Source organism: Elephantulus edwardii, unplaced genomic scaffold (genome assembly GCF_000299155.1).
Source record: "Elephantulus edwardii isolate Elephantulus edwardi_28Jun2011 unplaced genomic scaffold, EleEdw1.0 scaffold00109, whole genome shotgun sequence".
NCBI lineage: Eukaryota > Metazoa > Chordata > Mammalia > Macroscelidea > Macroscelididae > Elephantulus > Elephantulus edwardii.
In genome coordinates, this window is record NW_006399859.1 from 7,939,367 (window position 1) to 7,959,521 (window position 20,155).

The 20,155-nt window shown below is 43.1% G+C and overlaps 1 protein-coding gene across 1 annotated transcript in view; it reads left to right on the forward strand.

Moving 5' to 3' along the window:
- Positions 1 to 20,155, forward strand: part of PLEKHA7 (pleckstrin homology domain containing, family A member 7) — a 299,249-nt gene that overhangs the window by 211,381 nt on the left and 67,713 nt on the right. The window contains exons 5-8 of the mRNA XM_006892043.1: positions 10,879 to 10,990; positions 11,585 to 11,689; positions 14,720 to 14,792; positions 16,293 to 16,393. Coding sequence (XP_006892105.1) covers positions 10,879 to 10,990; positions 11,585 to 11,689; positions 14,720 to 14,792; positions 16,293 to 16,393 — 391 coding nt within the window. The remainder of the gene's footprint in view (positions 1 to 10,878; positions 10,991 to 11,584; positions 11,690 to 14,719; positions 14,793 to 16,292; positions 16,394 to 20,155) is intronic.

Genomic DNA, 20,155 nt, shown 5'->3' on the forward strand with positions numbered 1-20,155 from the left:
CAGTGCTCATGAAGCTGGCAGAGGGAGAGGGCCGGGCAGCTTTCTGTTCTAGTGTACGTGGGGTCACCATGAGTCAGAGCACCGAACAAAGACAATGGCAAGCTCCAAACACTGTGATCTGGGGAGTGAATTTCAAGAGGAATGTTGAGCAATGGAGACTGCCTTCAGGAGAGTGACCCTGATGAGGAGAGGTCTCGAAACCATGCTCCACCTCCATAATGTTAAGTTGTTAGGAGAAAATATAACGGAGGATGCAGTTAAAAAAAAATCTTCACAAAAGACTAGCAGGTAGAAGTATGCATCATCTGACTGTCAAAGACATGAATCAGATCAATGAGTAGATATTAAAGTTAGGCAAATTTCAGCTCAGTGCATAACTTTATAGGAAGAAGACTTTATAGAATCTCTAGAATTTCATCTTAATGTTAAATGAAATAAGCTACCTTCTTGAATAGGAGTTGGCTTTTTCATGAATAGTGATATTAACAATTATGGAAAAAATAGACTTTTTTACAGTTAGCACTTAGGAAAGTACTTAGAGTGTGCTATACTTTTCTTACATAGATTTTGTGTGTACACACACACACACACACACACACACACACACACACACACACACACTTTGGAAGCAGAAGTAGCTTCCAGTTCCTAAACAGCATGCCTCTGGAAACTCTATGAACTTTGGTGAATGATGATAGTTATAGAAAAGCAAGCTTCAGGCTTTTTATTCATAGGGTTGCTATGAGTCATGCTCTACTTGGTGTCATGCAATAACAACAAATATAAACTGTCACAAACTATTTCGGTAAGGAAATGCCATTATTATTTTGGATACTGAGACACAGAGAGTTTAAGAAACTCGCCAAAGATCACACAGCTAGTAAGTAGTCTGTCCCCAGATGTTGGGCTTCTAGCCACAATGCTATACTGCTTCTCATTTCAGTGATACTCAAGGGACAGTGCCTTTCCTTGCCTGTAACATCCTCAGAGTTAATGTGCTGACTAAGTTGGCTACTGCTGCATAGAGGTTTTAATTATAATTGTATTTGCAGTAATGCAATTTGGTCTGTAATAACTTCATGCTTGTTTGAAAGACACTAAGCCCTTTCAGTAGTCTTTTTCTCCAGAAAATTGATTTAAGTCTTTTATTACAGAGCCTAATATCCAGTTATTGGACCATCTGTGCTCCTCCTCTTAAGCCTCTTCTTTGATTCTTAGTGACTTTCTACAGTGGTGAGCTTGAAGCCAGACCCTTTGTGAGCCTCACACAGGTTAAGCCTTGGCATGAGGAGGTTCCAGGGCTCTGGGTTTGTTTGGTGCTTTGTGCACAGGAGTGTTTTTCTCTTCAGTACCGGACTTCCCAGGGAGCCGCTGACAGACGCCTCTGCAGCTCTCAGGAAAGAGGAGGAAAGCATTGCCGAGGGGTGACGCCGGCAGATGACGGACAGCTGACTGTGTACGCTGATCCCCTGGCTCTATTAGGCATTTGATATTGAGGTGGAGCCTAGGCTTGAGCAACAATTTGTGTTCTGGAAGCTCAGAAGCTCACTGTTGTGCTAAGAAGCCAGCTGCAAGGCACCCAAGATGGCTTTGTAGTTTCCTAACTGGGAGAGGACCCTTGCCTGGCCTACTTTTCCTTGCATCCTGGTGAGCTTAACTTATTCTGTCTGTTGGCTTCTGAACATCTCTTGGTTTTCTCGTTTGGAAAAGAAACACAAGTTGAAGTTTCCTGGAATGCTGTGATTAGTGTTTGAAGGATACCACTTCAAAAAAACATATTACACCAGAGGTAAGAGTTATGTGACTCACCTTTGATTTCTTTGTTCAAGGATGTTTATTTTGCAGACCGCAGGACAGCAATTTCCTAAGCTATACGCTGACTATGGGGCTGGGGTATCCTCTGCTGCTTGGAGGTAGCTCTCTCCTATTTCTGCAGTGAGAAGTTATCAAGTGCCCAGTGAAGGATTGAGAACATGAGGGGAGAGAGGCTCCAAAACTCTAAGCTCCATGAGGGGATCTGTCTTATTGCTTATCTGTTGAGCCTTCGACTGTGAGGCTGGTGTGTTGCTGTGTGAGGCTGAGACAGCCAGTACCTTGTCTCTGGAGACTGACAATCTTGGACTAGCTTCGCCTGTTGCATTTGGTTACCATGGCAGCAGAAAAAAATGGGGGAGAATGGAAACTCCTGGCAAGCAGATGCGGAAACTTGAGTATTCAGGCTTCCTCTTTGGACTAGGAGACAACATTTGCGACGTTCACAGGTAGGGAAGAGATGATGATGGTGCCCTTACGTTATCCAAACACCTGAGTATTATTGCTTTGCCTTTAATGTTGATTTTTCTGAAGGGCACTGGCACCGTCTGGGATAATGCAGTCATTGCCACATAGCAACCACGACTTTGGCTCTGTCTGCTGGGTGAAATACTGCAGTGATGGCTTTGCTGTGTGTGGAAAGGAAGCTGCTTCTTGCAAGCTGTATTTTTGTGTCTTCCTATGGCTTCTTGTCCCTTTAAACATTTTTATTGTGTCCCCTCCCCCTTTCTTTTTAACCTGCCTCTAGTCTACGAGATGTTCAGTAGAAAATGCCTTTTAGCTCATTAGAAGTGACTGGTGAACCTGGAGGAACAGAGTTTAGAGGAAGGCTCACCAAAGTCTCAGATTAGAAATTGCAACATTTCAGAAACAGCAGACCAGAGGTTGAAGGAGTCTGAGAGGCCAAGGCCTGGTTCTCTCCCTCCATAGATGAAGACATGAAGGCCCAGAGTTGTACAGCAAGCACCTGGCCTCACCCTGAGTACAGGGTGGCGCTGCGATTTGGATGGGGGAGAGCCTGAGACCAGCAGGAGGATCGCTGGGTTCTTCTTCATACCAGATGAGGGTGCTGTTTGGGCTGATTTCCAGCACCCAGTGTTGGGTGGGGAGCTGGAGCATGTGCCTGAAGAGAGGAGTTGAGGGGGAAGAAGCACAGAAATCCATAGTTGAGTAATGAGGCCACGGTTGCTGAATGAAAACCCGTGTCTGACAGCTTCCCCCAGGGTGTTGGGAGTTTACAGTGAGCGTTGGCGGTCTGTCTGTGTTTGTCTCTCCATTTTCTGGAAAGAGGGGGTGTTGGATGTGTCTGCTTGTTTGGGACAAGAACTTTCTTTTTGCTGTGGCCTTTCATTGTGCGTTGCTTTTCCCTGAACCCCTCAGGTGGTGGGTTGGTAAGGCCCTTGAGAAATTCCCTCGTGTTTGCAGTTATGCCCTCAGCATCCCGCCTATCACATCACAGTAAATGCCTCTCACTTTTCAGTACTTTTGAAATCTCAGTGTAGGATCCTGGAGGGGAATTTGGAAGCTACTTTTCTAAGAATTAATGGGATACAGTACCTTTAATGGTATTATCTCAGTAAGAGACTCTTGGTTAGCTCTGTATTTAACATCATTATTCTCCTGGAGAAATAGTAATATGGAGAAGCTAGCTGACCAACCTGCAGCTTTTCAGAGGCAGTAAATTGCCCAACCTTCTGCTGAGCAGCTGGTGGATTTGAACCACATGCCTTTGGGACTGCAATAGCTATCAGAGTTCCCTAGTCTCAGGGTGGGTCCACTTTAAAGAAGTCCCAGATAAAGCACTGGTGGGAACATTTATAAGAAGTGATTGTTGGTTAGAAGTTAATTGGTTGACACCTTATGAAGAGCAATGCCTTGGAAACAGAAATAAAATATACTTTAGATTCGGGAGTCTCTTGGCAACAATAAAAAAAAATAATGCTTTTAATTTAGTGTAATGCTTCAGAGTTTTTAAAGTATTCTTTTACACTGTCAGTTAAGGTCTTTAACTGCTGACCAAAAAGGTTGGCAGTTTGAACCCATCACCAGATCCTCTGTGAGAGAAAGGTGAGACCTCCTTAATTGATAAAGCCTGGAATCCCTGCAAGGCAGTTCTGCTCTGTCCTGCTCAGTTACTATGAGTAAAATAGCTGCAGTGGTAATGGGTTTTGGTTTTGGTGAAATGAGAAGGTAGTTTTAATCTAATTTTTTAAAAGAAAAAATTGGTTTATGAATGAGTGAGTTGTAGAGTTTAGGCCAATTTATTCTGGGCTCTCGCCATTTTTTTTTCTTCTTTTTTTATTAATTTACTTTGTTTATTTTTCATTTCAATGAACAGCTACAGAGATTTTGGAATTCCATTCATTCATTGTTGCACCCTTCTCCCCGCACACCCCCGCCCCCGTTTGCTCCTCTCCTTGAAAAGCAAAAGCAAAACTCCCTCATTGGTACACAATCCCCCCTGCACCTCCCCAAACCCCACCCCCTACCCCCAAATATAATCCCAAACCACCCTGGAGTTTTTTGTTTGAGGAATTGGTCCAGGGATTGAGAAGAGCGAAATTATACTTCTGCCAGAACTTGAGACTTGCCATGGAATGGTGCCTCTGTGGTGTAAGCTGGGCTTTCAAGTCCAGCTTCTTTCTGACAAATCATTAATTTCTCTGATATTTAGCTTTGTCGTCTGTAACAATGAGATCATAAAACTGACTGTGCAGGGATAGTGTTAGGTATGTCTGGCACACGATCGATCGGTCGGTCGGTCAGTCAGTAAGAACTCAACAGCAACGGCCTAGTCTCCCTACTCAGCTGGTCAGGCAATTATGATGATAACTGATACCTGTCCTCAGGGTCGGTGATGTTTATCTTGATGATTTACCTAGTGTAATATTGATTGGGAGAGAGCTGATGCTGTGTATGTGGGAGTTGTGTTGTGTTGTGGCGGTTTCTGGAGAAAGGTAACTCTGCCCCCAAGAGCCAGGGAAGCCACGCTTGGCCTTGGGTTGAAGGCACCAAGCGGCTTCAAGCCCAAAAGGGGAAGAGGAGGAGGGAGGAGACGGCCATAATCGCCCAGGTTTGCCCCACCCAGGGTGGCTATGATCCTTTGGCCAGAGAGCTGATGCTGTGTACATGGGAGTTGTGTTGTGTTGTGGCGGTCTCTGGAGAAAGGCTACTCTGCCTCCAAGAGCCAGGGAAGCCACTTCCATAATAGCTTGCCTCTGGAAACCCTATGAACCTGGAGAGAGGATGAAAGGCACCCAAGCGTCGAGGACTCTCCTTCATAGAGTCGCTATGAGTTGCCTGCAACTCGACGGCACTTAACAACAACAACAACAACAACAACAACAACAACAGTATTGATTGGGTAGAAAAAAACTCTTGCTGTGATTCAACAGAGAAGCTGCCTGGAATCCCATTAGTCAAAACTTCACTTAAATTTACAACCAACACTCCACTATGCAACCTTCATTCTGGACTCTTGTCATAACCATAATACCCAATCATATATCACTGAGCAATGAAAGAATTTTTCTTTTACTTTCCAAAGAGAAGAGCAAACTGGGGCAGGGGGAGTGGGCAGGGAGAAAAATGCAACAATAAATGAATGGAAATCCCAAATCTCTGTAAATGTTCATTAACATAAAGAAAAAAAAATTTAGAACCAACAGAAAAACTGTTGAAATTAGAACTTCTCTTTTTTTGTTTTTTGCTTTTTTGGGTTTTTTAAATAATTTTAATGAACATTTACAGAGAATTTGGATTTCCATTCATTCATTGCTGCACTTCTCTACCCACCCAGCCCTCTCCCCCCGCCCCCCAGTTCACTCCTCTCTTTCAAAAGTAAGACTCCCTCCCTGGTACACAATCCCCCCGCACCCCTCCCACCACCCCAATTACATTCCACTATGCAACCTTAATTGTGGGCTCTTGTGATAACCATAATACCCTAACATACATCGCTTTTAAATTATTCAGTCCCTCATCTATTTCAGTGCAGTATACACAATTTATCCAGTTTTTCTCAGTCTTACCCCCACCTTGATATCAGTCCCATTTTACAGCAGTGGCACCATGCAATATTTGTCCTTTTGCGACTGAGATATTTCACTCACCCATTTTGAATAATATTGCATGAATTCCTTGTTTTTCAGTGCAGCGTAGTATTCCATTGTGTGAATATACCACAGTTTCTCTATCCATTCGTTTGTTGATGGGCACCTGGGTTATTTCCAACTCCTTGCTATTGTGAACAGAGCTGCAATAAACATGGGTGTGCATATATCTGCTTGGATGTCAGTTATGGTCTCTTTGGGATATATTCCCAGTAGTGGAATTGCTGGGTCAAATGGTATCTCTATTTGCAACTTTTTTTTTTTTTTTTTGCAACTTTTTGAGAAAGCGCCATAGCGCCTTCCACAGTGGTTGCACCATTTTACACTCCCACCAACAGTGAATAAGGGTTCCAGTTTCTCCACAACCTCGACAGCATTTGTTGCTTGCTGTTCTGTTAAATTTTGCTATTCTGACTGGGGTGAGATGATATCTCACAGTTGTTTGAAATTAGAACTTCTCTTATTTTATTGGTGAGTGTACATATTTGGAAGCAGGAGTGGCATCCACTTGTTAAGCAACATGCCTCTGGAAACTCTATGAACTTTGATAAATGATGATCATAGGATCACTGTGAGTCGTGCTGACTTGATGGCAGTCAACAACAACATTATACACATATGATCCTAGATCGGCAAGAAACAGAAGCAACTTCTTTGTTAGGTGGGAAAATTTAGGGACAGAGAAAGTGACTCTTCCCTCCTCCCAGGCTTATTTAACACATACTTGACAGTGTTTAGAATAGAATCTAATTCTACTTGAGCCATCAAGTTGATTTCCTACTGGACTTCTGCAGATTGATTTTGTCTAGTCATAACTTCTTTTGTTCCTGTCAACTGGGAGGTAGGTACTTGAGCTATTATTATTCTAGCTCACTGATTTGAAATTCATCTCACACCCCCTCTCCCCACAGCAAAATATTCAGCATTCACATAGGCCAAGACTGGGAAGGAGAAATCTTTCTTCAAACGATCCCACTGTACTTTGGGAGTCCAGTTACTACAGAAATCTGACAAGTAGACTTTTAAATTATGTTATTGTTATGTACTGTTGAGTTGGAATCAACTTCAGAGGTTTTCAGAAGCAATAAAATCACATGGGAGACAATTGCCCATCTTTCTCCTGTGGAGCGACTGGTGGTTTTGAACCTCGTGGCTTTGGAATGGCAGCACTGCTCCTTACCACGAGACCACAAGAACTCAATTAAAAAAAAAAAAAAAAAAAACTTCCTTTCCTTAAGTTAGTGGATGTTATTTAACAACACTAAGAGTCCCCTTTTCATTGAGTGTAGAGTCTAAGGGGTGTTTAGTCCCCTGTCCTGGGATCTATAGGACTCTTATGTCAGAGGATACGCTGTTGGGGACAGAACCATCTTTCACAGCTGTTCAGCTCAGGGCACAGACTTTTCTCCGGGGAGGAGCATAGCTCTTGGCTGAAACTTGTCAGGAAAAGATACTTGGTTTGAAGAGTTGATGACAATTCAGTTTCTGCTCCACCAGGCTCCTAAGTGGAGAACACTCCTGTAAGATGTAACCAGCTGAAACAAATGTACCACAACGCACACATCCAAGTGAGCGATGTCTCGAGGAGTGTTGTTGCTTCAAGGGGCTGCACACATGCTCCGTTGATATTCTCATTACTTAAAATGTTGTGGTAAACAACCTCTAGGAATTTCCATCAGAACCACTTTTTCAACCAAGTGAAGAAAATGTTTTTGAGACTCTTTTCTCTGTGTCACTGTTTTGGGATACCAAATGACATTCCCAAACATGCCCATCAACTATTATTATTATTATTATTATTATTATTATTATTATTATTATTATTATTACTTATAATCCTAGATAACATCCAGCAATTTCCAAAAGTCACCTTTACCATTGGAAGTAACTAAGAGAACTTTACTCATGTTGAAGATATTAAAAGGACAGTTCTCTAAATGTAGGTCTTTTGGGGTGACCCTGTGGGTAGCCCTGTGTGCCTTTTCTTTCTGAGAGCCATTGGTGATTTATCTGAGACTGCCGGATAATAGCCAATGTGTTGCTTGAGTTGGGAATGTCTCTGCCCTTGGGAAGCCCTTGATCTGATGGTAAAGACATGTTTTTCTTTGTAGCCATAATATATTCCCCTTTCTGGAGCAAATTTAGTTTGGACTTAGGTCTCTTTGAAAGTTGACTTTCTCTGCTGTGGTGAGTGAAGTTTCTCTTGTCTCCATGGATTTTTATTTTTTTTTCCTTCCTCTTAATGTCTCTCAGTGATGTCCACTGTTGGGGTTACAACTAATCCTTCTCCAGCCATAATCAGTTCACAGCTGGCTCTGTAGGTGGCCATGGTACCCTTCTTTCCCACCCACTGAAGCCTGCAAAACAGTCATCTTTCTGCACTATTATTGTTTGTGTTAAGATCCCTTGCTAGTTAGTCTTCCAGAAGTTAGTGTTGGGAGGAGAGATGGTCCTTGAAAACAGTAGAGATGGTTGAAGTTAGAGCTCAAGATTGTAAGCTGCCCAAGTGGCAGAAGTAGCCACCTGTCTTGGAATTTCTGGGCCAGCCCCAAATCCCAATAGTCTCTTGTCTTACAGGGTGAGGGGAGAATAGTGTACCTAGTGGATGGAATAGGATGTACATACTACCAATACGCACCGCTGTCAGTTGGATTCTGACAGTGGAACTGTCTACGAGGGTTTCCAAGGTTCGAGGTCTTTATGGAAGGAAATTGCCTCGTCTTTTTCCTCCAGAGGAGGCGAGGGGTTCAAACTGCTGTCCTTTCAGCTGGTGTCCCAGTGCTTCTCCATGTGCCACAAGGGTTCCTTGGAATGTGATGCGGTCCCTTAAAATTCTGTGAATGAGTTTAGAATAAGAGACTGGTGGTGCCATCTGTGCTAATTTTTAACAATGGAAACGCAAGATTGTAGACCCAATAAATGATGATAATTAAATAAAAACTTTCTTTTTTTCTAGCTTTTTAGTGCTAAAAAGCACTCATTGGCCCCTCCTTCCCCTACCAAAAAAAGGGGGAAAGCCAGATATTTAAAAACAAATGAAAATAAACTTACCAACTGTTAAAATTGTTTTCCTTTTGATAGCAGCATTATGGGTAAGGGTTTTTTCCTCTCATTTCAGCATTTCCCCCCTTATATTATTTCTTAAATATTATAGCTTAAATGGAAGAGGATAAATCTCTAAACAAATTCTTATTGTATCACATCCGAATTTTATTTTAGAGAGAACATCCACCATAGCAGGCATCTTGACAATTTTTATTCCTTCTCTCGACCTCTGGAGATCTTGACAGTCTGGCAAGGCCAGGTTCCAGGAAGATGTTTTGGACATGCTTCTGCCTGGAGGCAGGGGGTGGACAATGCAGCTGCTCAGATCCCCGTCCCACCCCCAGCTGGTGGTTATGTATCTCCTGTACACAGCCTTTGCCAGCAGTCGGCGGCGGGCTGAGCGTGGTGACATTCTCCGAGTGGGGAGCAGTAACAAAAGTCTGGCTGGGATGGAGGCCGGGGGCGGGGAATCTGGAGTGAGTGCCTGTGCTGATAAGGAGCCACTGAGCTTTCTGCCTGGTAGGACTCGCACCTCTAGCCACAAGCACCCAGCCGTGCTCAGCCCCCTGGAGATTTGGTGCCCACTACCGTGGTCCTGCTGCTGGCACAGCCCAGAGGGCATGGTGCTCCTGGCTACTTCTGCAAAGAGCTTTTGAAGGGTGCAGAGTGGCTGTACTCCATCTTGGGTCCCAGAAAGGCTCATTCATCCTCTGAACAGCCGTGACTTCTGAAGGAAGCAGCATATCTCCAAGGTGGAAACTAGAATCCCCCTATAGCACCACTCTGAAAAAGGAGCCTGATCAAAGGACAGCAAGATTGCTTCCTCTTCAGCCTGGATTCTCCACCTGCATCTCCTGAAGGTCCTTGCTGAGGCCTAAGAATCAGATTCACTCTGTTCTTCAAGCAGAGGACCTCAGTTTGCTCAGCTTACTGCAATTTGTCTGATCTCCAATTGCCTGGATCCTGTTGCCCATCAGAATAGTGGACAGTGACCCAGCTCCAGAAACTAGGATTTCTGCTTTGAGGAAGACTTCTTAAGTCCAGAGTTGGCAGGGCCTAGGAATCAGGCATCAAGCTTTCAAGGATATGTATTGAATTTGTGTGGAGGTATTTACTGCTGCTGCTGCTGCTGCTTCAAAAGGCTTTGGTGCGAACGCTGGGACTCTCTGGAGGCAGGTGAGAGTCCTGTCTCCTGAGCGTGATACTGGATGTCCCCAGAGTGCTGATCCCTACAAAGGTGGGCTGCTTCTCAGTGGAAGCACCATGTCACTGGCCTGCTGATAGGGCTGCCCCCAGGGGATCTTCTTGGGGCCCAAGGCACGCTTCCTGACCGGCCTCTCTCCAGGCATGGCATAAGGGGTTAATATCCTCAGTGGCTCTATTTTGGGGCAAATAGAGTGTTCCTAGAATAGGCTGCTTTGTTGAGTAGTCTATTTTGGGAGGCAAGCCCCATTGGCGTTTATGTAAGTGATTCTCTGTGTGTATATGGGGGTGTGGATATGTGCGCAAGTGATTTCTGTTACTAATTATAAACTGCTTCTTTTGGGAACCCGGGAAATGGAGGTATATATGTGTAAGGGGTGTCGATTGCCTTTGGTATGAGTGTATTTATGTGTTCAACTGGGCAGTCCCCACAAACACCGAGTATGGGGATCTGAGGACAACAGGAGGAGGTGGGAGTCTGGCCGTGAAGATGTGCCCATCTCTGAACCTTGTGACTCCTTGCAGTGTGTGGGCAACCTGGGTTGTGGCCCTTGGTTGCAGTCTGGAGTTGAGTGGATTTCAGAAGATCAGACTCTGGTTTCTCTAGGGCCCAGCAACCAGTTCTAATCTGGAGCAAATCTCACCCTTCACTTCTCACTCCGAAGGTTGGCACTTACTCCTTGGATTTTCTTGTATCTCCTCACAGGCCAAATCCACATATGTCGAATCAAGAGAGAAACCAAAGACCGTCCAGCATGGTCAGCGAAACGTCCACAGCTGGAACCACTTCCACTTTAGAGGCCAGGCCTGGACCAAAGGTGAGCTCCTGACCACTCGTTCTTTCCTTCTCCACTTTTGTATTGGGCCTGGCCCCTTTGTGACCAGAGCTTATTTGATCATCGCAGTAGTTGAATGAGGGAGGCACATAAGAAGTGTTCTTCCCAAATAACAGGTCAGTAATGACGGACAGGCTGAGAGGGGTCTTATCATTTGCCCAGGGAAACAGGTGATTGTGGATAGAGCCAGGACTGACATGTAGATGTTCTGAGATCAAGATAGGACCCCTTAGAAGGAATATCTGGAGATTAGGGAAATTGGTGACCAAGATGTAGATATGCCTCTAGAAGGGCAAAGATATATTTGAAACCACAGCTACTGGTGAAAGTTAATAGAAGGATTCCTTTAAATGTTTCCTTCAGTGACCCAGATGGGAAGCTTGGTGGCTCTTGATCTTGATTGTTAACTGGGGCCATGAGCAGGCCTGCTCCCCGTCACCTTGCTGCTCTTCTGATCAAAGGGCGCTGCTGCTCAGAGTGAAGCTGAGAGCCCACCACTGTTCTCTCAGAAGTACTGCTTTTGGTTCTCCCCTAACCCGCTGCTGCTGACAGAATCCATGCCTGCTTTTCTCCTAGATTCTAAAGTCCAGCAATAAAGTGCACAGCTTTGGGAAGAGGGACCAGGCCATTCGGAGGAACCCCAATGTTCCAGTGGTGGTGAGGGGCTGGCTGCACAAACAGGTGAGGACATTGAGGTGCAAAGGTGGTGGGGAGATTGTTCTTTCTGACTTTCCTTATCCTGACCCAAGTGGGCCCTGGGAATTGTCACCTAGTTCTGTTCCTGAGTTTGAAGTAGGTAGGTTCTGCTCACTGCTGAGGAATTGTCTTTTCATTTTTCTCAGTGCACTGTCTGCTCCGTAGTGTATAGGTCACAGGGAGTTGCACTGCTTAATCCAAAGGTGGCGCCTCTTTGGTGATTTGAGTGCATCAAGCTGCTCTATGGGAGAAATTTGGACCGTCTCTTCCTGTGCAGTTCTCAGCCTCTGAAAAGCCTCTGGAGGGTCTGCTATGAGTTGGTTCTGACTTGATGGCATTAAGTGAGTGGGTGCTCTGCTCCAGCTACAGTTTCCTCCCAAATCTACTTGACTACCTTGCCGCCCAGTGCATGTGGTGGATCAGCATGAATCCAGTCTTACTGCCACAGCTGTGCCAACACGTGTCTTGTTGATGATGTTAAGAGCCTTTGTTGACATTTAGCTAAAAAAATGACATTTCCAACCACATATTGACTCAGATTCCACATCAGGAAAATCTAACTCATCGTTGCATTACTCCTTACCTCTCTCCTTTCTCCAACCTGCTTTAACTGGGTCTTGGTCAATGAGACCACTGTTCTCTTATTCAGTTTAGACTTCCCAGAACTGTCACAGCTCTTTCACCTCCCACATCCATTCATTCAATAGGTCCAGTTAGCTGTGTCTCCCTGAGGCCATTGTTCTGCACCAATAGCTGAACTATCTGGTTCTCTGAAAGTGTAGGTTGTGGGCTCTCAGCCCCAGAGACTACGTCTCTTTCATTTCCTCCTTCCCTCCTTGGTATTCATTCACTCACACGTCAAATATTCATCAAGTATCTGCCATGTTCCAAGTGTTCACACTTCAGGCATAAAGAGATGAATGAAACATGATTCTGCTTCTCAAGGAACTATCCTCAGGAACTCTCCTAAGAAACAGATTGATGTACTAACATCTCTAATCACCTCGCCCAGTCTCCTTTATAATTATATATCCTACCATTATCACCCCATCTATTCACACACACACACACACACACTCAACAAAAACAAAAAAGAACAGGTCTTCAAACTTGTTCATTCTGGTTCTACTACTGCTGAGAATTTCCACTTCTACTGTAGATATACTGACTCAGAATCTGCATTTTAACAAGTTTCTCAGGTGATACATAAGCATCATATTTTGGACCTTTAAAAGTCATCTGAGGATCTTGTTAAAATGTAGGCTCTAATTCCTTATACCTGGAGTGGAAATGCAAATTCTTAACAGGAGGTCAAAGCAGAATGAACTGGTTCAAAGCCTTGTGCGAGACACAAGCCAGACTCCTAGAGTAATGACAAATGATGTCAATTTTCCTAAAGTCTTTGTGGAAGGCAGGAGAGGATAATTGCATTACATATCAAACAGAAAGATCTCTACAAGTCCCTTTGAAATCTCTCTCCTCCACTTCTACTCCTGTCTCAACTCTCACAGCTCTCCAGCCTCTTCTGCCAGTTACTCCTTTAGTACCACCCTCTGTTGCATACCCCCTCTCCCCTCACAGTTCTGACCTCCCTCTGCTTCCTCTGAAGTCTGCTTGTCTCTTTTCTTACTTGTGAGAGTTTAGTCATCTGACTTCCTAGGTTTGTGTCCCCATGCCTCGGTTAAGCAAAGGCTACTCCTTTGTAATATGTGAAGGAGAGGGAAAGAATTGCAAATACTTATGAATTTTTTCTCCCCAGTTCCTACAGTGATGCAGAGGTTTAAAAAATTCCAAGGGGTAAAGATGAGGCAGTGTGATTTACTGATGACGCTGTAAAGATTTGTAGCTTTGGAGACCCTGTGGCCAGTTCTTCTCTGTCCTACAAGGTTGCTATAAGTCTGAATTGATTCCCTGGAAGTGGTTTAGCTCAACTATACTGTATACTGTGCTAGAATAGTAGTCTGTCTAGAATGCTAGAGACACAGCAGGGAAAGTTTAACTATGCCTTGGGGAGTCCAGAAAGGCTTCTCAGAGAAAGTGACGTGTGAACCAGCTATGGAAGGACGGTTAAAATTTTTCCAAGCAAAACAAATGTATACTAAGACCTTAACTATTATTTGGTAACTTTAAAGAAGGTAAAAGCAATAACTGCATGAATTCTCCAAATTAAATTTGCTTTTGGCAGTTTATAAGTGGAACATGAACAAGCTTCATGTTGAGGTGGTTTTTAGTTTTGTTTTAAACTTAAATCTGTTATAACTTCTGCAGAAAGGAAGACAATACAATTCAACTGCCATTTCTAAAATGAAAAAGTACACTTTTTCTAGCTTTGGGAGAAAACGGCCATAAAAGTAGCTATTTTTCTACTATGGCTTAGTTTTATTTTAGTTTTTCATTTTCCCAGTGATCTAACAATATTTTCAGTAAATAAAAAGATTTGCATTTCAGATGAGTAAAGATAGATTCTTCTTAATGGGGTAGTTTTTAGCAGGAGAATCCAAATCTGTGCATTCAATGGAAAGAAAACAAAAGCAAAATCAGTCCTTTTTGGTAGAGAGCTTAGTCAAATGAGAGCTTTACCTCAGCTGATTACCTAACTCAGACACTTTTTTCAATACTATGTAAATTTAATTTTCTAATGAGCATAAGTGAGGATATTTTTATAACATAGCATCGAAATGAAAGAAAAAAGTTCATTTTGTTAAAAAAATAAATATTCTCTTAATGGGAGACCTATACGTCTGAATTATCATTTTCCTTTCTAAAAGAAGGAGACTTATGATCTGTTTCCAGGAGACAAAAAGCAAACAAAAATTTCTACTTCTGGGGATGAATATTTATTGAATCTAAATTTTAATGTCCTATTCAAAGAACAGTTATTCAATAAAATATTCATTTATTTAGTGTAAGAAAGAGTGAATATGAATAAAACTTGGTTCCAGAATTGGTTCTATGTGATGGGGGCAGTGGCTGTGTGCTTGAATATTGCTCTGATCAGTTTTCTTTGCTTTGCAGGATAGCTCTGGGATGAGGCTTTGGAAAAGGAGGTGGTTTGTGCTGGCTGATTACTGCTTGTTTTACTATAAAGGTGAGCTGAGGCTTGGAGCAGCAGGAGCTCTTGGTGCTAGGATGGGGAAGCTGGTTGGTGGGTGATTCAGATCTTGGTAGGGGGCTCTGGTGATGGAGCCCTAAGGGAGTTGTGCTGCTAACCAAGGGCCTTACCTCTCTCCAGTTCAAAAGACGAGCAGTTTACAGCCCTGGAAAACCAGTGATTGATTCCAACTCTATGGCTATGAGCTTGAATTTTTCGTTTTTTTTTTCCAAAGCCAGTGATTTTACCAGTGGCCTGAGCTAATTAGCACTCTTGTTTGAAGAAGTGGTTACTTTTACCTATCATATGAATGTTTGGAGATGTCAGTTTTATCACTTCTGCATTGGACATTTGATCTGTAGAATCTGATTTGCCTGCTGCTTATCTCAAGATCTAGACTCATCCTCACTTCTGCTCCAGATGAGGCACAGGTACACTTTTGAGGCTCTCTGGAGAGGTGAGAAGTATGAGTAAATCATTATATTTGTAACCCATCATCTCAAGTTATCCTCTGTGATATTGGTTGGAAAATTGCTCTGTGATTATGGAGCACTAATCAGTTAAATCAGTCTTGTACAATGGTAAGACTCAAAATATGAAGGAAGAAATAATTTGCTTTTAAGACAAAAGTAGGCTATGGTAGACTGGTCTTTAAAAAGATATCCAAAGTACTTAGATCAGGGAAGTTAACTTTCTATTGGAGAATCTGGAAAGGCTTCTTGGATGAGATAGTGTCTGAGCTGAGCTTTTAAGGATGGGGAGGGCACTGGCCTGTGTTAGGGAAGAATGGTATTATAAACAAATTGAGTAAAGGGCTAGAAGCAGGAAACAGATTGAGTAAAGGTCTAGAAGCAGGGGAAGGTAGCTCCTTAGAGCCCACAGTGAGTCATACACTGAGAATGTACTAGGAGTTAATGCTCAGGAAGTTGGTAAGGGAGTGGCAACAAGCCAATAGAAGCTGGGTCTCCTGCATCCAATGGGGAATCAGTAAGTGATCTGAGCCAGAAGAACAGGACCAACTCTGCCCTTGGGAAATTACAGTTGGTAATGAAAGTAATTTGTAAGAAGAAAGGAATAAAAGTAGAATCTAAAAATTTTCACATACGCTATAACTTACAAGGTTTGCTTCACTCAAAGAAAAAAAAAGTCTTTCCCCATCTTTAGAGCACAGTTTAAGCATCAACCTTGCTGTTTTCTTAACTTCCCAGACTTTGCATCACTGTGTCTCCACTGCACTGGGTACATTGCTCTGTTTGGGGATTTAGCAGGTCTAGCCACAAATGTCAACAGAGCTAAAGACTGGGTCTGAGTCACCTTTGTAGTTCCAGCATTAGCCCACAGGTCCCCAGGGAGCATCTGAATGAGTTACCAGTTAAGCAGTGTTTGCAGCTGTCCTGGGAAGAAGATAGGGAGCCCTGAACTAGGGCAGTGTGGTAGACCAGCCCCTGAAAGGTGCTACATACAGAAGGTTGTTCTGATGTGTTTTTCCATTCAAAGACAGCCGAGAAGAAGTGGTCCTCGGGAGCATCCCTCTGCCCAGCTATGTGGTTTCACCCGTGGCCCCTGAGGATCGCATAAGCCGCAAGTATTCCTTTAAGGTACGCTCCTTCTCTGGAATGGTTGTTTCTGTAGGGTGCAGAAGACGTTAAGAATCTAAAGCATTTCAGACTCATAATAATAAAGTTAAAAATTGGTTAAACAATAATAAAATCACTGCTACTTTTGTTTGTAGCTGAGGTTTTGACTCTGCTAAACTTGCTTAGGTGTTTAAACTCCTCTGTTGATATTGCTGCTAGGTTTTGTGATTATCTCACTGTTTCCGCCCACTTCCTTTTGTTTTCTTAATTAATACCTTAATGAGCCAATCCACTAATAACCAGAGCAAATAATATTGTTAGCGAGCTTCATGTTGACAAGATTGTCAGATTTGTTAAACTTCTTTTTTCAAGGTCTCCATGTGAAATGTTACTGATTGACTCGTAGTGTTGGATAATGATGTAGAGCAGTTTTCAAGTTAGCAGATGATCTTGTCTGGCAGGTTCGTTTTTGATGGACACTTTTCCTGAGAAATTAAAAAGCGATTCAGTTAGGCCCTTTCCCAAATGAGCTCCAACCTCGGGTTACTTCTGCTGTGTTATTTCTAGATTGTGTACTTTCTTCTCTTGTGAGATATATGGCTTTGTTTTAGAGTTCTTTGTATTTCTGTTTCTTTTTTAAAAAACTTTTTATAAGTTTATTTTTTATGCAGATTTTCTCCCCATACTTTCCTTCACTGACATTATGTTTCATACAATCATTGTGTTTTATAACATTAATCACCATTGGTCTTTGCCCACCATTACGCTGTCTTTTCAGGTCCCTGCCACGTGTTTCCCATTTACTCTACCCCCTCCCTCTACCCACCAAGTTATGTGACCCTGTGATTTACCCTCCTACCTATCCTCACTCCTCTGCTTCCACCACTTTCTCCCTTTGGCCCCCATTCACATTTTATTAGTTATCCTTTTATTTTTACTATAATGGTCTTTGTCCTTATGAGTCTGAGTTAGTTCACTTAGCATAATGCTCTTCTTCAGTCTCTCCCAAGTTATGCAGTATTTTAAAAAATCATTGATTCTCAGTGCTGCGTAGTATTCCATCATGTGAATGTACCACAATTTTTCATTTGATTATGATTGGACATTTGGGCTGTTACCGTGTTCTTGCGATGGTGAATAATGCTGCTATGAACACTGGTGTATGAATCTTCCTTTGTGTCTCAGTTCCGATTTCCTTGGGATATATTCCTAGCAGTGGAATAGCTGGCTCGTACGGAGTTTCAGCTTTTTGGGGAAATGCCAAACTACTTTCCAGTATGTTGTACCATTCTACAATCCCACCAACAATGTATGAGAATTCCTCTCTCCACATCCTCTCCAGCTTTTATTGTTTGCTTTCCTTTAACATTTCTTTTGGAAAAGCAGTTTGAGTCAAATTTGTTATACTTTTTGGATCATTTAAGATTCCTGAGGAAGTCTTTGAACCACTAACATTCCTTATCTGCTTGATTACTTTACCATTCAAAATAAGTGGGGATGTGATAATTGATGGCAGTCCAATGATGTCTTCTGACGTCTGAGAAACCATGTATTATTCTGTCCAGCTATGTACATGCCATGGACTGCCAAGAAAACAAGTAAGTTTGTCTTGGAGAGGGTGAAACCAAGTTTCTCCTTTGGAGGCTAGGATTTTGAAGCTTCATCTTACATACTTTGGGCACGTTGCCAGGAGAGACCTGTCCTTGGAGAAGGACATCATGCTTGGATGGGTGGAGGGACAGCGCAGGAGAGGAAGACTCAGGATGAGATGAATTGATACAGTGACTGGGGTAATAGGAGTTGGTGTGTCAGAACTAGTGAGATTGGCCCAGGACAGGGCAGGATTCAGAGCTACTGTACTTTGGGTCACTCTGAGTCATAGGTGACTTGATGGCACATAACAACAACAACATGTAGCCTCACCTGTGGACCCAGAAGATCACGTAAACACGCTGCAGGAAGTTGATGATTAGGACTAAACTTGGAAATCCCAAGGCCAACTCTACTGATGACCTCCACGGATTAGTAATAGTGTGTTGGATTGAAGATCCACTTTGCTAGCAGTTGGGAATAGAAGTCCCAGAAAGCACTGAAGCAAGTGGTCCTTGATATTTGTAGCCACAGGGAAATAGTCTGTCATAGTATTCAAGGAATGAGAAAACAAATTGATTTCAGACTGAGGTGAGACACTTTCCCACTTCCCATGTTGGTTTTGGCTGTTCCTGTTGTGGTGGTGGTGGTTGTTTACTGTCAGGTTGGATCCAACCCAAAGCTGACCCACCAGTGGGTTTTCAGAGGCAGTTAATCGCATGGGAGGAGATTGTCCATCCTTCTCCTGTAGAGCGGCTGGTGGCCTTGAACCACTTGCCTTCGACATTGCAGCGCAGTTTCTTGCCACTAGGCCACCAGAGCTCCCTGACCCTATGGTAGAGGTGCAAAGGTACAAATCAATAATAAACAGTAGGTACTAAAGCACAGGTTGAACAGAAATCAAGTTTCCAGCCATAGATGAAGGGCTGTTGGAGATGCATAGCATAAGAAATAACCTTTCTCTGTAATGGCTAAAGGAAGATATCCTCCCAAGACTTCGATGGCTTTAGCTGTTGGACTTAGACTGTGAAAGACTTTTAGAAAGCAATTGTCTACATCAGCATTGTGGTCTTCAGGCCATGGCAGTTGGAAAGTCAAGCTCACCTTGCTTCTACTTCTCCTTTGTGTGGTAGCGCAGAACTGATCAGATACTTCAAGTAATTAGATAGGCTCAAGCCATTCTCTCTCTTTCCCTCAAACTTTACTAACCCCAGTATCGTCAGAGTTGCTGTGAGTTAGAGATTCTGGAGACACATGCACACCCACTCTCTCACACTCACACCCCACACCAGTATTATTTTCTTACATTTGGCAATCCATTCATGACTTGGGAAGAACTTGTATGCATGTTACCTCATATAATCCTTTTTGGGAAACCTGTGAGGTCAGTATTATAGTTGCTGTTGTTAGGTGCCTCTGAGTCAGCTGTGACTCACAGCAACCCTGTGAATGTGGCTCATGCCTTGGCCCTCCTGCACCGTCCTCAGGGTCTCTGCTGCGCTCAAGTCCACTGTTGCAATCCTTGTGTCACTCTGTCTTTTGACGGTCCTCCTCTCTTGCTGACCCTCTACTTCTCCAAACATGACATCTTTTTTACCCCCTGAGATTATGGATTCAGGAAACTTGTCCAAAGTCACAATCCTGGTAAAAGTGACAAAATGTGGCCCTGAATTTTGCCCTCTGTCAGGTCTTGACAGGGAAGGATGACAACTGTTTTCTCATTTCTCTCTACCTTTACTTCCATGTCTTATTTTGATTACCTCCTGAGCACATATTGTAAGAGTTAGGAGAGGATTACAATGAATCATTATTATTATCATGTAAAGAATTTTCTTTTATTCTCTTCTATTCAGAAGCCTGGCCTGCCTTTATTGACTCTAAAAAAGAAAAAAAAAACCCCAAAACAAAAAACCAACAAACAAAAGATCACTTCCACACAATATTATATACCTTGTTGTTGTTGTTATATCGTCGAGTCGTTTGCGACTCATAGCGACCCTATGTACAACAGCCCTAAACTCTGCTCTGTCCTGTGCCAATCGCACTGTCTCTGACACACCTATCCTGATTACCCCAGTCACTGAATCAATCCCTCCACCCTACCAAGCATGATGTCCCTTTCCAAGGACTGGTCCCTCCTTACAACATGTCCAAAGTATGTTAGACGGAGCCTCAGAATCCTTGCCTCTAAGG